At 37.2% G+C, this 15,787-nt stretch overlaps 2 protein-coding genes across 2 annotated transcripts in view; both read right to left on the bottom strand.

The window, feature by feature from the left end:
* LOC128030224 (carboxypeptidase Q-like) overlaps positions 1 to 9,815 on the bottom strand; it is a 41,042-nt gene extending 31,227 nt beyond the window's left edge. The window contains 3 exon segments of the mRNA XM_052617693.1: positions 6,784 to 6,941; positions 6,944 to 6,990; positions 9,781 to 9,815. Of these exon segments, the coding sequence (XP_052473653.1) occupies positions 6,784 to 6,941; positions 6,944 to 6,990; positions 9,781 to 9,815 (240 nt within the window).
* Positions 9,816 to 11,432: 1,617 nt separating this feature from the next.
* Positions 11,433 to 15,787, bottom strand: part of LOC128030853 (syndecan-2-B) — a 31,960-nt gene continuing 27,605 nt past the window's right edge. The window contains exons 3-5 of the mRNA XM_052618911.1: positions 14,642 to 14,802; positions 14,186 to 14,318; positions 11,433 to 13,256 (exon numbers count right to left, since the gene is read on the bottom strand). Coding sequence (XP_052474871.1) covers positions 13,093 to 13,256; positions 14,186 to 14,318; positions 14,642 to 14,802 — 458 coding nt within the window. The 3' untranslated portion in view covers positions 11,433 to 13,092. The remainder of the gene's footprint in view (positions 13,257 to 14,185; positions 14,319 to 14,641; positions 14,803 to 15,787) is intronic.

The following is a 15,787-nucleotide window of genomic DNA, read 5'->3' as shown; positions in this document are numbered from 1 at the left end:
CACTTAATATCCAGAGGTTTCGTCGACTTGATTGCACAGATACTATTTAAACTCTGCTGAGCTGGATGATGTCTTTAACTGAAAATTAAGTGTCTACTGTTATCATTTTGCATTATTGAAACACTATTTTCATATTTAATACTGTAAAGTGTTTTGACACAATCTGTATTATTAAAAGTACTATATAAATAAAGGTGACTTGACTTGACACTGACAATAAAAAGAAAGGGTTTTTGAGCACCATATCAGCATATAATAAGCATATATTGGAGTAATGGCTTCTGAAAATTCAGCTTTGTATATAAAGGAATAAATTACATTAATTTATTAAAATAGAAAATGGTTATTTTAAATTGTAATAGTATTTCACAATATTTGTGGTTTTGACTGATCAAATAAATGCAACTTGGTCAGCATAAGATACTATTCTATACCATTCAAACAAAATCGCTTAAACAATAGTGTAGACTGTAAAAGGCATTTTTTGTGGTGGTTACACAAACAGACTTAAAGTATTTTAAATACAGATTGCAAATTTAGACATTTATTTAAAAAAATAATAAAAAAGCTATATGTTCACTTGTACTTGGAATGTCTATCATGAAGTCATATAACATTATTCTCCTGAATAAACCGTTTTGAATAAACAAAAAAAAAAAAAAAAAAAAAACAGTATGCTTACTATGGATTTCCTGCCACTATATGTCAGTTCTGCATAAATTAACTGGCATTCTGTTGCTTCTGATTTTAACAAAAGGAGGAAATTCTCAAGTAAAAGATTATATGATGCAGAGATTGCGCATGACTTGTATGTGTGTCAGAAGACATCACGTCATTCTTGCCATTCACTCCCACGACCTGATAGAACAGAATGAAAGTCTCATCTCTAATGACAAATTATTAGAACAACAATGCTAAACAAATGCCAATTCAGAACAACATTGACCATTTCACCTAAAGTAACCTCAAGTATCTTTTGCAGCACTAGAGAGAAAAAGGTTTTTTTTGTATTACATGGAAAAGAGAATTCACAAAAGAAGGATGCTACTTGCTCAACATGAGGATCTTAAGCTACTTCCTAAATTCATATTCTGTCATATATTTGGCCTATAGTATGAGGAAGCTTACAAGACTAGCTTCACCACTTTTCCAAGGTTACAGACCTGTTTCCTCTTAGTCAAGTTATTATATAATTGAAAAACCAAATGAGGCACTAGAATCCCATTTAGTCAGCAGTCTTACAGCATTCTGTCCTGCTGAGATCATGGAGGAGTTCAGAGGACGAAAGAGGAACAAACCAGCTTTCTGAGGACTTCTGTACATGAATGAGAAAGTACAGAACATCTTGTTCTCATTTCATTGAATGAATCTCACAGAAATGTCAGATTTCAACCCTTGGTTAGTGATTCTCATTAAATGATCATTACTGTAACAGGCTACAGCATTATATATATATATATATATATATATATATATATATATATATATATATATATATATATATATATATATATATATATATATATATATATATATATATATATATATATACACACACACACACACACACACACACTCCATTCAATTAAAATTTGGGATCACAATGATGAACTGATGATTTTATTTCATTAAAGACATGAAAGGCATTAAAATGATCTATACTACAAATGCTGTTCTTTCTAAGATTCTGTTCATAAAAGAATCCTGCCAAACTCATATTTTATCACAGTTTCCACACTACATTAAGCAGCCCAACCATTTTCAACTGTGATAATAAGAAAGGGTTCTTGAGAATCAAATCAGCGTATTAAAATGATTTCTTAAAGATTGTGTAATGCTGTGGACTGGAGTAATAGAGCTTTGCCATCAGAGGGGAAAAATACATATTTAAACAGGTAGCAATTAATCTTTAACAGAATTGCTCCTTTTAAATATATGTCTTCAAATCAAATAAATGCAGACTTGGCGACCATATGAATATACCTTAACTTGAATAATAATTACTATACTGCTATGAAAAGCATTAATCTCAGACTTTATTTTTGTTAATTAAAACATAATTTATCAATTCCTTTTTTTTTTTTTTATTAGATTTTGGGTTGTAATACGATCCCGACATGTTCTTGACCAGTTTTGGGAGTTTCCCCTGATGAATGTACTTCTAGAAAACAATTAAATATCAGTTTCTGTCTGAGACTTCAGTTCCTCAAATGTCATTATCTCTCTCTCTCTCTCTCTCTCTCTCTCTCTCTCATTCTCACGTGACTGTGGTCATGCATCTGAGTGTGAGGGATAACAGACCACTCGAGCTGGACACTTCTATTAAAATTTAAGACTGCAAGATGGTTCTTTTTCCCTTCACACTTAATCGCACTGAATCTTTCACCACCTCCCACAGACAATATTAACAGGGACGAGTGCTTAAAATATAACACATTGCTGTGGAACTGACAGAGAGGGCAGCACACTAATAGGAGCAAAAAACTTTCCCTAACAAGTCTCTAATTAGATATAAGTTGGCAGTGGATGCTGGACAGATGTATGATGATCAGTTAACAGGGCTACAGTGTTAGCTGGGCAGCTGAGAAATTGGGGCTAAGGCTGTAGATACCTTATACCTCTGACTCCTCTCTAACAGATTCCTTTCCATAAACACAAGCATGAGCAAGAAACAGATCCTGTTTTTGTTTCCCTGATGTCCTGCAGAGCAGCAGTGCAAACAAACTATAGAATGACCACTAAATGACTCATCGTGGCTGTAGGGAATCAGCAGAGGAGACCACACAGATAACGGTTCTGTTCCATAACCTAGAGAACTGCTTCATGGTCTACTGTCTACCTAGACATCATTCTAACCGACGTGAAACCTCCCGCTGTCTCATTATGCAGCAGCTACATGAACTCTTTTTACAGATGATTTTTAGTACTGAATATGAAATATATCTCTAATTGGCATCTTTTTCACTTTGTCAGTAATCTTGGATGTATTTTCTTTTTGAACTGGGTGTTATGTCAATGGCATTCTCCACAAAGGACACAATTCAAGGATTTGGCCAAGGCAAGGTATCTCTGGAAGCAGCATAATTATTCCTATCTTTGGAACAACCTTTATGTCAGGAGGTCAGCAGTGGTAGCACATTAGGTTTTAAGACATTTGAGACAATCACATTCATCTCAGTCTGACCCTGTGTGGTCAGTGTCAATCAGCCCTTGAAGAATTCTAAGGGGTAGTTTACACAGAACATGTTTTTGCATTTAACTGTCCGTTTAACTTACTTTTCTGTTGCACTAGACAGATATGTCTGACTCATGCACTTGTTTGTCTTTTGCATATGACACAGCATTTAAAAACGTTCTGAAAAAACGTTAGTTATTTGATAAACTGCAAGCTTTCACCGAAATCGCTTTGTTAAGTGGGTCTCATTCACTGATCTGGGTGTACAAATATTTTCCCTAAAATATCCTTCTTTCATACAATACTTTTTAGTCCAAATATAAAAATGTAATACTAAAAGCAGTACACCATTTATACATTTTGTGTGGTCTTTTAAACATGTTAAGGTTGGATTTTATACAGTGTGTAAAAAAATGTGTGAGGTTCATATGCAGATACACACAGGCTAATGAGAGGTCTGTATAAAAGGAGTTTATGGTGTTCAGACTGGTTTTGAGAATGGCAAGCATGGCACTGATTGCGCTTCTTGCTGTGTGTGATCTCATCAAGAGCTGAAAGTGTTGAGAGTGATGAAAGGAAAAAAAAACATATATGGATGTTACGGCTGCTGGTGTGTGAATGAAGGTGCACAAAGGAGAGGATATATTAAGGGGTACTTTTAATGATCGTGGGAGAATAAGGGCACATCCACCAAAACTATACAAGGAGATACTATACTACATCACAATACTTACTCACTATACATCAATCACGGTCCAGGAGGAACTCAAAAGACAGGGTATTTAAGCATGAGGGGAGAAATTGGATGAATGGAGACAGGTGGGGATTAATCTATTAACCAAACAAGAACAAGTAAAATGACCAAATAAGGAAACAAAGTCAATGAATGTAACAGCCCTCCCGGAACGGTGCATCCTCACACCGAAAGATGAATACCAGCGGAGGGAGGGTGGGGGTTCTGGAGGCGGGTGTGGGGCAGGCAATGGAGAGGGCCCAGGGTGGAGTAGGAGGGAGGAACCAGGGAGGAGACCAGAGCAGGAAGAGCTAGATGGTGCCCCAGAGACCAGCCAGGATGGAGTCGACGGCGGGAGGAGCCATGGTGGAGGAGGAGCCGACGACACCAGGGGGCTGACTGACGGAGACTGCACTGGTGGGTGAGGAGCCCAAGATGGACCAGCCACAGAGCCAGGGTGATGCAGAGGGTCTGGAGGTCCAAGGCAGTGTTGAAAGCACTGGCAACCAAGGCGGAAGCGAAGCTCCGGAAGCCCACTGTGGAGTCGGAGCGACTGAGTACGGAGGTGGAGCCAGAGGGATGGTATGACGAGGTGAAGCCATTGGAGTGGAGTCCCAAGCGGCGGATGGTCGACGACTGACCAAGGTGGGCCACGGTGAAGATGAGGGAACAGGGTGCCAAGGCGGAGCCGCAGGGTCGAAGGACCGAGGTGGAGTCCAGGCCTCGGAGGCTGGAGGTGGAGACAGGGAATCCACACGCCAAGGTGGAGCTGGAGACTGGAAGTGCCCAGATGACGTTTGTGACGAGTGGGGCAGGGCCGAGGGACGTGGGAACAAGGAGTGAGGCCAGCGGAATGATTGGGAAATCAGCGACACCTGCGACCCACTGCCGGTCTTGAGTCCCACGTAGGAGATGGAAGGATATAAAACTGGACCGACGATAGTGAAGGACGAGAGAGGACCAGGCCTGGGCTTTTAGTTTATGTTTTGCTTTTTATTTGCGCGCATCAGTCGTCCGTGAGGGGCTGATGCGCTGTTTTGTTTATTTTGTGATTATTAAAGTTTCATTTGATTGTGCGCCGGTTCCCGCCTCCTTCTTCCCGATGATTAGGAAGTTTTGATTATTAAAGCGTTGACTGAGGGTGAGCTGTGGGATTGACTGGCGCCAGCGGAGATGAGGTCGAGATACTGGCTGGTTTAGGAGGAGATGAGAGAGGGAGTCCGGGAGGAAACAAAGGAGGAACAGGGCTGGACAGAGCCAGCGGAGAAACAGGAGATTCAGGGCTCGGCGGAACCAGCAGAAATGGAGCAGAGGAACTGACTGGTCTAGGAGGAGGTGGGAGAGGGAGGCTGGGAGGGAACACAGGAGGTTCAGGACTGGACGGAACCAGCGGAGAAACAGGAGAGTCTATAAGGTCCATTAATCCCTCCATATAATTACCAGAAACCAAATGCAGCTCACCCTCAGTCGCAGGAGTGTGGGCAGGGCTTTCCTCCACACCCTCGATCTCCACCAGTAATCCCATGAGGCACGGTGTTGCCAGCTCACACACCTGGTCAGTCACGCTCTCGAGTCCTTGCTCCCCGACAGTGACAGGCTCAGGCTCTGCGGCGGGCTCTAGCTGTATCTCCCTGCAGCGGGATGGCGGCTGGCTGGTCTCTGGTTTGGGAGTGGGGCTGGAGATATCCTCTTCAGCGATGCAGATGGTAAACAAAGATCCATTTTTCTCCAGCACCCACTCCACGAAAGCGGCAAAATCCTCTCTGGGACCATTCGCTGGCAGGCGTGCAGATCGAGAAAGTCCCTAGTGTGGTCTTCCAGCAAATGGTCCAGTTGCTCCAGGGACAGGAGTTGAACTGCTGGTAAGGCCATTCCGGGAAGGGGAAGAAAACAAAACAAAAAGAAAGAAAAACACAGCTAAATAAACTGTTGGGTCCGTGATTCTGTTACGGGCTGCTGGTGTGTGAATGAAGGCACACGAAGGAGAGGATATACTGTACTAAAGGGTACTTTTAATGATCACGGGAGAATGAGGGCACATCCAACATAACTATACAAGGAGATACAATACTACATCACAATACTACTAACTCACTATAAACGAATCACAGACCAGGAGGAACTCAGAAGACAGGGTATTTAAGCACGAGGGGAGAAATCAGGTGAATGGAGACAGGTGGGGATTAATCAATTAACCAAAAAAGAACAGGAAAATGACCAAATAAGGAAACAGAAAGTCAATGAATGTAACAGTATATAGTTTGGTCATGTTTTATGCAGATTACTAACCTCAAGAAAACATGTTTACCTTAAAAAAATGTATATTATAAGTTTTTTTTTTTTTTTTTTTTCTTCTGTGCATATACTGTAAATACAAATAATCCTTGCAATTATTTCTCAGTAAGGCTGTTTTACTACAGCTCAAAAAGTAGAGAACAAAGCTAATAACACCAAGGTCATGGGTTTGATTCCCAGGGAATCCAAGAACTGACTAAATGTATACCTTGTAAATGATTTCACTTTTTTTTACCTTGTGTGTGTGTGTGTGTGCAGAAATGCAAAATGAATCAGAACCCTGTTTAATTTATATATACATCCTGGCCTTACTGCACATTATTCATTAGTGCATGTAATTCCACAATAAATAAATAAATAAATACAAGTTGCCTTCATTAGCTTTCACCAAAATAAATAACTAGCTCCACTTGTAAAACAACTTCTGTTTTTGGCTGAATAAAACAAGCTGTACGGGATTTACAAGAGCACATAAGTAAACAGCCAGTTGCAAGCTATTAGTAATAATTGCAAGGGAGTCTTTAAAAGCATTGTGTGTTTTATGATATCAGTACAATAAAGCACATTTAATGTCCCCTACCTGTTTAGGATGCTCACTCTCCGTGATTTCAGCCACAGTGTTGTATGAGTCAACACCTGGCAGTGTTTGGGCTCCTATAGTAAGACACACCTCAATCCTCTGGCCCCTGCGGGCCATTCTGGCCATCATCTGGACATCCTCAACAGTGATGCAGGCATGGGGATCTAAGGCACTCCGGGTTGGTACCACTGCCAACCAGTGTGGGGACTGAAAACACCACCATAAGTGGGTTAAAAACACAGAAATATGCTTATTATATAACAAATATACTGGTCAGAAGTCTGGAATAATCAGTATGTAATTTATTCCTATGATGAAAAAGCTGAATTAGAGAGTTTTTTCAGCTTAATGTTTTAATGGAAACCATGACACATTTCTTTTTCAGAGTTCATTGATAAATAGAAAGTTCAAAATAATACAATATATTTGAAATATAAATGTATCAGATTTGTTTTCATTGATACCATCACTTTGTATCAATGTAAATCATCCTTACTGAATAAAAGTATTTATTTCTTATAGACTTTATATTTTAATCTTATTTAAGCAGCACAACTGTTTCCAACATTGATAATAAAGTTTTCTGAGCACAAAATCAGCAAATTAGAATGATTTCCTGCTGAAAATTCAGCTTTGCCATCATAGGAATAACTTACATTTGAAAGTTATAGTATATAGTAAAATATATATAGTATATAGTTACAGTAAAATAGAAAACTAATAATTCACAATATTACTGTTTTATTGTATGTTTGATTAAATAAATGGAACCTTAATTGGTGAGCATAACAGGCTAATTAAAAAAAAAAAAAAAAAAAAAACATAATTATCCCAAACTTTAAAATAATAATAATAATAATAATTGTTCTACATTTGTTTTAATTTTCTGCTTTGACACTATTTTCTATTCAAACTTCTATTTAAATAGCCAGTAGCCTTTAGTTCACAGTGGCAGTGATACAGTATGTGTGGGAGCATGTATTTAAAAGGCTATTTACAAGATAAACAGGCATTGTAAGGGCATTGTACATGTATTTAATGGCAGGTCTATGTGCTTAGAGCCACTGACTCTGTTTCCAATAGTGTCAGTGAACTCAGCCAGTCTCTCGTAGGAACAGTTCTAAGTCTTTCCATGTACTGCTGCTAGGTTTATGATCTGTTGAGCGAAGTCAGAGTACTTAGAATTCTCTTTGGATTTCTCTTTGGAAAGCAATTTACTGTCATAACTGTGAGGCCTAGAGTCACACTGTAGAAGACAGCAAAGGATAAGAAGAGTCAGCAGCACCTGATTAATGGAGTTTCAACCACTGCTTTTATTGGCAGTAGTCTTTTAAAAGAATATTTGCTTATTTATCAATACAATATAATTTAATGAGTTAAATATGAAAAAATAATTGTAAAATTTATATAAAGCAAATTTCTGAAATGGCTTTATATAGTAGGCTATATGGTTCAACTGGTCATAAATAATTATGTTTTCAACTTTTCAAGGTTGTTTTTTCCTGGTTGTTTTCATATTAAAGGCACAACATGTAAGATATTTTTATTAAAATATCCAAAAACCACTTGTGTCGCTGACTTGTGTACTTACATTAACCCAAATGTTTCGAAGATTGTTTAAATTGAGGGAAATACGCAATTTTAACTAGTGAAACGGACTGTATGTGACTGTATCTTGAGTTACTGGGGTATATTATTTATGGGGTTATCCTAATAAAGGTAGGACAATAAAATATATAAAATATAGCTTTCAGATGATGTATAAATCTCAATTTTGAAAAAAGTACCTTTTTGACTGTTTTTTTTACTCCAGGGTCACATATATGTATAGATGCTCCATTTGACTGCTACAGGCACGTACAGTATGTGGCTGCCATCTTGGAATAGTCAACTTGACGTCATTCACCATACTGTAGGTTCTCACAGAGCCATTGAGCCATTCTGTGCAGGATTGTGGCATCTTTAGAATATTCAGTGATTACTATGGTGAATGACGTCAAGTTGAACATGACAATATAGCGTACGGCTTATGTATAGCAGCCCATAGAAACAGTCGCTAATGAGACATCTTCGTATATTTATCTATGGTGTACAAAGTGTAATTGTGTTGCCTGCCAATGACGTCATAACCCCTACATTTCTGGTTTTGTTTTGTAGAAACCATGTTAACACCAAAACGCTAAGGGATAGTTCACCCAAAAATGTAATGTTTATTTGCTTACCCCCCAGGACATAATAGATGTAGGTAACTTTGTTTTTTGTTGTTATTTTTTTTTTTTTTGGCTTGCTTAGTTGGGGTCACTTCATCCACAGCGATATCGTTGACTTGATTGCAAATGAATGCACTGACACTTTTTAAACTGAACAGCGATGACATGACTGAATTCAATGATGAACTGCCTTTAACTGTCATTTTGCATTATTGACACACTGTTTTCCTAATGAATGTTGTTCAGTTGCTTTGACGCAATGTATTTTGTTTAAAGCACTATATAAATAAAGGTGACTTGACTTGACTTTTTCAGTTGAACACAAACCAAGATTTTAAGATCAAACCATTGCAATCTATGAGTCTTATAATGTAAGTGGTTGGGAAACATGGCTAAAACATACAATATAACAAAACAAATAACATACACAAACAAAACCAAATTAAACCCTGCAGCTTGTGATGATACATTGATGTGCAAAGACACAAAACGTTTGGTCTGTGCAAGAAACTGAACAGTATTTATATCAGGTTTTTTTTTACCTCTGATGTCTGAACTGTTAAAACTCTCCAGAGCACGTCCTGTTGTACGTGTTCTCAGCAGCAGGCGCGTGTGGTAGTCTCAGCCTCAGATGCCATGCCCACAGACCGTTGGCTAAATGTCTGATGCATATGGGACACTTCAGGAATCTCGAAGTCGTTATTGGATTGGCTGAATTCTATAGAATTTCCGCGAGACGTGTGTGTCGCATTCTTTAATGTTCCGCCTGGAAACAAAGATATCATACCACCAAACCCCCTCACGAAAGTAGAAAGCCGTCATGTTTATAACTGTGATGAACAGCGCTTATCAGGATCAACTAAATGCTGGATTTTCAAAAGTATGTGAAATACTTAACGTTTGTGGCATATAATCTTTAAAATAACGTCTGAGAGTTTTGCTCACTGATCTGTTATTGTGGTGACATTTCCATGCCGCGAAAAGTGACAATGAGCGAAACGAACTGTGATTGGTTGTTGGACATGTCGGTCAAGCCTTGGCCAATAAAAGCTGCCATGATTTCCAGACTTTCAGCCTGAAGGTCTGGCTACTCATGCTTGAGGTGTCTTCTTCTTCTTCTTGCTTTATGGCAGATCGCAGACTTATAGGTGCATTACTGCCACCTATCTCTAAAATTTACTTTTGACACTCTATCTACAATCAAGTGTCAATATCAAGTCACCTACATCTATGTTAAAACACAGTTAAAAACAGTTTATTACTGTATGTCATTTATATAGATCAAAAAATCTGTTAACCATATTAAAAACATAAAAAATACACAGGAATTTCCCCTTAGATTTACTTTTATTATTATTATTATTATTATTGTTATTATATAGCATCTAGTAACAGCGTTCAAAATTACTGAGATGTCCAATCAAATTAAACTATTTGTTCTATTGCTAAACATGTAGGCATTATAGCCTGTTTGACAACAGTTTTACAACAGAGATAGCCTAAGAGAATGACAGTTACATAAACTACTCAACATTTTAAGTCAAATTTCGCTATCATTTAAGAAATTCATGTAATTTATTATTAAATGTGATGTGGCTTTACAAAGCCTTTAGATTAGACATAGGATTCAGAGTGAATGTGTGCATATACTGTAGGCTATGAACATTATTTGCAGATATTTATTGATAAATTTATGGATAAATATTGATTTACAAAAAATTCCTCCCAATATTTTGGTTTGATGTTACAACTTTAAAACCCATGGCGAATTAGTCTTTAAGTCAATTTAAGAATAAAAACATGTTAATTTTGACAGGTAGTGACTATGTTTCTGCTTAGATTTTCTAGAACAGTTATACTGTGGACAGGTGTTGTGTCTACGAAGTGTGAGATTCCTTTGGAAGCATCCTTTGTGGCAACTTGAGCATTTAATACATTTTCCTGTCAGAGCTTTAACATCTAGTGACAAATCCCAAAGTGTGTTTGATGGTCCAAAGAGAGCCACTTGGTATGCGCATATATATATATATATAAACACACACACACACGCACACACACGTTTGTTTTTGTGAAAAGTGGGGACATCCCATAGGCGTAATGGTTTTTATAATGTAGAAACTGTATATTCTATGGCCCTTCACCAACCCTACCCCTAACCCTCACAGGAAACTTTGTGCAGTTTTACTTTCTCAAAAAAAAAAACTAATTTTGAATGATTTATAAGCGTTTTGAAAAATGGGGACATGGGTTATGTCCTCATAAGTCACCCTCTCCTTGTAATACCTGTGTCATACCCATGTCATTATACAAAGTTGTGTCCTGATATGTCACAAAAACATGCCCACACACACACACACACACACAGCGGCAGTTGAGCATTTCTCCAAAGAGTAGTGTACAGGCTGAATCCAGGTCAATGCACAAGAAAGGTAATTAAAATACCATTGAGAAAATGTTTATTCAGTAGTGTTTTTTTGTTTGTTTGTTTGTTTGTTTGTTTGTGACATTACCACTCATCACATTTCTCCAGTTCCAAATGTTAACATCATTCCGATGCTCAAATGTCCTCAAATCCCTGTAGAACTGTTTCAGAACAGTATAGGCACTTCAAGGGTTTCTAAAACATTTGTGAATATACATTTTCAAAGATTATTTTTTTAAACAAACATATTATATATAATATGTAGTATATAAATAATTATATTCTATAAATTATTGTATTTTAACATATACAGGGATGTCATTGACTCTAAATGGTCAGGTCTTTCAAAGAAACAATGGAAATGCACAATGAAAAGAAGAGTAAAAATGAGCAGATGTGATTCACATTATTAATCACCTTCTGTGTTAACAACAATGTTTGAGTCTTTGGAAAGTCAGAGACATGCAGCAGAATATGCTTGAGTCAGAACAATGGGAGAAATCTTTGCAAAAGCTGCTTCCGCATGAGGGATAATATTATGAAATAAAGAAAAATGGTCTTCATTAGGGTTCCAGTCAACAGTGAACGTTGAAAATGTGCTGACTGAGAACAGTGTGGGCGTAAAATCAGTAATACTGATGACTTTTACTGGGTAAATGATGTTAACCTGTCATAGAAGATTAATTCTTTGACTCTTATTATTAATAATGAAGACTGAAAATCCATATCTTATTCTAATGACATTTCTTTCTTTCTTTTTTTTTCAAGCATTGGGTAAATGGGAATAGTTTCAACAAACAAAACATTCTTGACCTTGATCAGCTGTTTTGTGCAAAACAAACTTATATCATGGTTTAAGTAACTTTCATATTTTAAGTAAATTACTGCAGTTCTATGAATTGTGATGCTGCAGACTTTTAGCCAAGTGCATTCAAGTACAACTGATTTTACTAAGAGCCTTTAACCTGCATGAGTGTTTGACCTGAAAAGAGAGAAAATAAACGAGCACAAGTATAGCACAATGTGTTCTTGGCTTCAGGCAAAGTAGAATTTGAACTTTCAGGGACTTAACACTGAACCGACTACATTAGAAACATGATATAACAAAATACATTTAAACATTCTAAAAAAATGTGATCTTTAAATGATTTGATATCAGCCAGATGGAAATACAAACATTAATTTCGACTAAAGAACATAATGGCACAATCAAAGGGAGAAAAAAACCCTTTACAAAAATGATGAGATGAAAATGAAGTTACTGATAAAGTCCACACTGAGATAAGTTACTGAAATGTAATCAGTGGGAAATTAAAGGTATCAGATTTAACCCAGGATTTAAACCTTGGATTTGTCTTGTTCTTTAATAAAACGTACCTCTACTGTTACAAACTAGTCAATGACTAAAACCTGTGAGCAATGATTTACCTTCATCCACTGACAACTGTTTTCAAAAACCATAGAGAAACAATCTTTGATGTTTTTGATTCCAAAAAAAGAAAATACTGTACAAGCCCCGGTTGGCGTTCTGAAGCAAAATGACTTTATGTTACATTTTCAAATAAGTAAAGGTTCCCCCATAAAAATGTGTCCCCCTTGATGTGCTACAGATCCACCATAACTCTTCTAGAGGAGTTGGTTGTCATAAAAATGTTACTGTTGGCAATGATTGGTCATTCAGGCGTAGAACTCTTTACTCTGAGCCTTCTGGTAGCCAGAGCTAGGAGGCTTGCGCTCTCCAAGGTCGTAGCTCCCTTCGTCCTTCTTTCTCATACGGTAAACCAGAAGGAGGATGAGGAAGATGGCAAACAGGAAGCCAATCACTCCGCCGGCTATAACAGCTGCACCAAGAAAAAAGACACCATGTCAAAAAATGTCTATTGTAAAGTCATATTCAAGTACACATCATATTCAAATGCTTCAACAAAAACTCACAGAAGCAAATCAAATGAATCAAAATAGCAGTGAAATGTGACACACACAGACAACAATGGTTTGTCAGCTTACATAAGTTATTAAAAATGGCTGAATGGTTTGGGGTGATACTACAATCATAGGTACTTTTGATTACTTCAGAGGTGAAAAATCTATTTGATCTATATTATACTATTCTATTCTAATCTATTATTCTTTATGACAATTAATAATATCAATAATACTAAATCATGGATAAGCTTTGAACATTCTAACACAACAAGACAACTAGCGGTACGTTAAAAATAAATAAACTAGCTATTTACCAAATTGGTCAATATTTATAAATGGTAATTTTGAGAAATGTTTCAGTTTATTTTATTTCAAGTTTTTAAACTGGCACTCTGCTGCTTTTGCAGAAATATGAACTCATCACTTCTCATTTCCATCATAACCAAAAGAAAACATATTTTGGAAAAAAAATAAGAATTATTATTTAAAATGCATGGCATGATTTCTTTTTATGGTACAATTCTAAAAATAAATACTAAATATATATATAAAAAATACTCAATATTAAAACTTAATTGTTTTAAGGTCTAAGACAAATGTACAAGTCAGAATTTTCTTGATTTTTAGATATTTTAGTAGGTTTGTACGCAGGATTAGCCCAAAACTGAGTCCCCATAGCAAATTAACTTTTAAATAGTCCATAAAATGAGATAAATTAAAACTATAATAAATCTGAAATTTTTTATTATTACATTTTTAAAGCATTTGTTTTTATCTTAATAGGCAACTAAAAAGTTCCCCTAATTGAAGAATCACTCTTACATGTTGTTCATTTCGAACATACCTGCCAACACTTCCGTCCTTTGGAAGAGATTTTCTGTGCGAACCTCATGAAGCGGGTCAGCATCTTGTACAGCACTCGATGAGCTGGTGGCTTCAACAGTGACCTGAGGCTTTTCTGTCTGATAGACAGAGATCTAATAAACAGTGAGAGAGGCAGAGAGAAAAAGACAGCTCAACATCCAAACTGCTGACACTTAAAAAAAACTGTTCAGCTTGTAGATAGTGTCGGAAAAAGTGAAGAGATTCAATAACAAGCCTGAAGGATTCAACATAACAGTGATGTTCAGTAAAACTGTAAGGGACAGCAGGTCAGTTTAAGCGTCAAAAAGGGACAATATTCAAAATTATCACAAGTTGTCACAGTATTGCAGGCTGTGCAGGTTTTGGAGCAGTGGAAGTCAGCAGAAGCTTTGATAGTGTCAGAATCTTTATGACTGAAATGGACGAGCAATCGCACCTCTGGTCCGAAGTCTGAATCAATGAATGTGTCTATGCTGATGGAGGACTCCAAGCTGGGGCTGCTGCTGTAGATGGGCTCCTGAGTGGACCCTGCTTTGATTTCTGGGTACCGCACAATTATCGTGGAAGTGTCTTCATCATCATCTGTGTCACTAGAACCTAAAGAGATGCGTGCGAAATAAAAAAAAAATGAGATGAGAATTAAACAAAATAAAGTTTTCCTTATTACAGTATCAGACTTTTTTTGGGGGGAGGGGGGGGGGGGGGGCACTATTTATGAGTGAGTTATTGGAATCTTTTACTTAATTTACTACAGCTATATTCCACTTCATCTTTTTAATGAAGCATTCTGTATACATATATGCTAGGACTGTTTTAAATGTTTAAAAAATAATTCATATATCAGAGTTGAGATGAGATGTTTGCGACGGGAGTAAATAAAACGCAATATATGGTGACGACCACAATCAAACTGCATTGTGGTATATTGAGTGGCCTTGAAGTGTACAGTACATGTGAAGTAGACTTGCTCCTCTGGTCTGATTTTACATGCACCAGATGAACATGTTTGGGCACTGTGGTCGCACTTTGCATATTTTGTAGCGATCACATTAAAAACGGTATATAAAAAAAGAAGAACTCTAGATAATGCTTTATTTTCATTTCAACACCTTGCATCTCTCTTTTTTAAATGCAAAAATGCATTCTGTTTGAATGGCCTCTAGCAACATGTCTAGTAAACCTGAAACCAGAGCCTTAGTTTCAATGCTCCAAACTTCTCTCTTTCTTGGAATTTCAGTTCTGCATAAATTTAACCATGCAGAATGGGAATGCAAGATCAGCACAATTGTGCTTAAAGTGTTTCCAGGAGAGACAGATGAAATGTATAACATTTATAAATATTTCAACCATTCTCTCCATTTTGCACTGAAATTGTGCCAGGTACAAGGCACTGTGGTACAGCAGTAAGAGGTAGAGAAATGACTTATTAATAATGCAGAGTTTCTGTATGGAGCAGACATCTGCTGAGTGACCATGGTGGTCTTGGCTGAGCGCGTTTGACTGCAGGTGAAACATCTGTCTGCTCACAGGGTGGGCAACATTGTCTAGCAACCACCTAGCAGCCCTTCTATCAACAAGACAT

Source organism: Carassius gibelio, chromosome A16 (assembly GCF_023724105.1).
Source record: "Carassius gibelio isolate Cgi1373 ecotype wild population from Czech Republic chromosome A16, carGib1.2-hapl.c, whole genome shotgun sequence".
NCBI classification, from domain to species: domain Eukaryota; kingdom Metazoa; phylum Chordata; class Actinopteri; order Cypriniformes; family Cyprinidae; genus Carassius; species Carassius gibelio.
The sequence above is the reverse complement of the archived record's forward strand: the minus strand, read 5'-3'. Positions and strand labels throughout refer to the sequence as shown.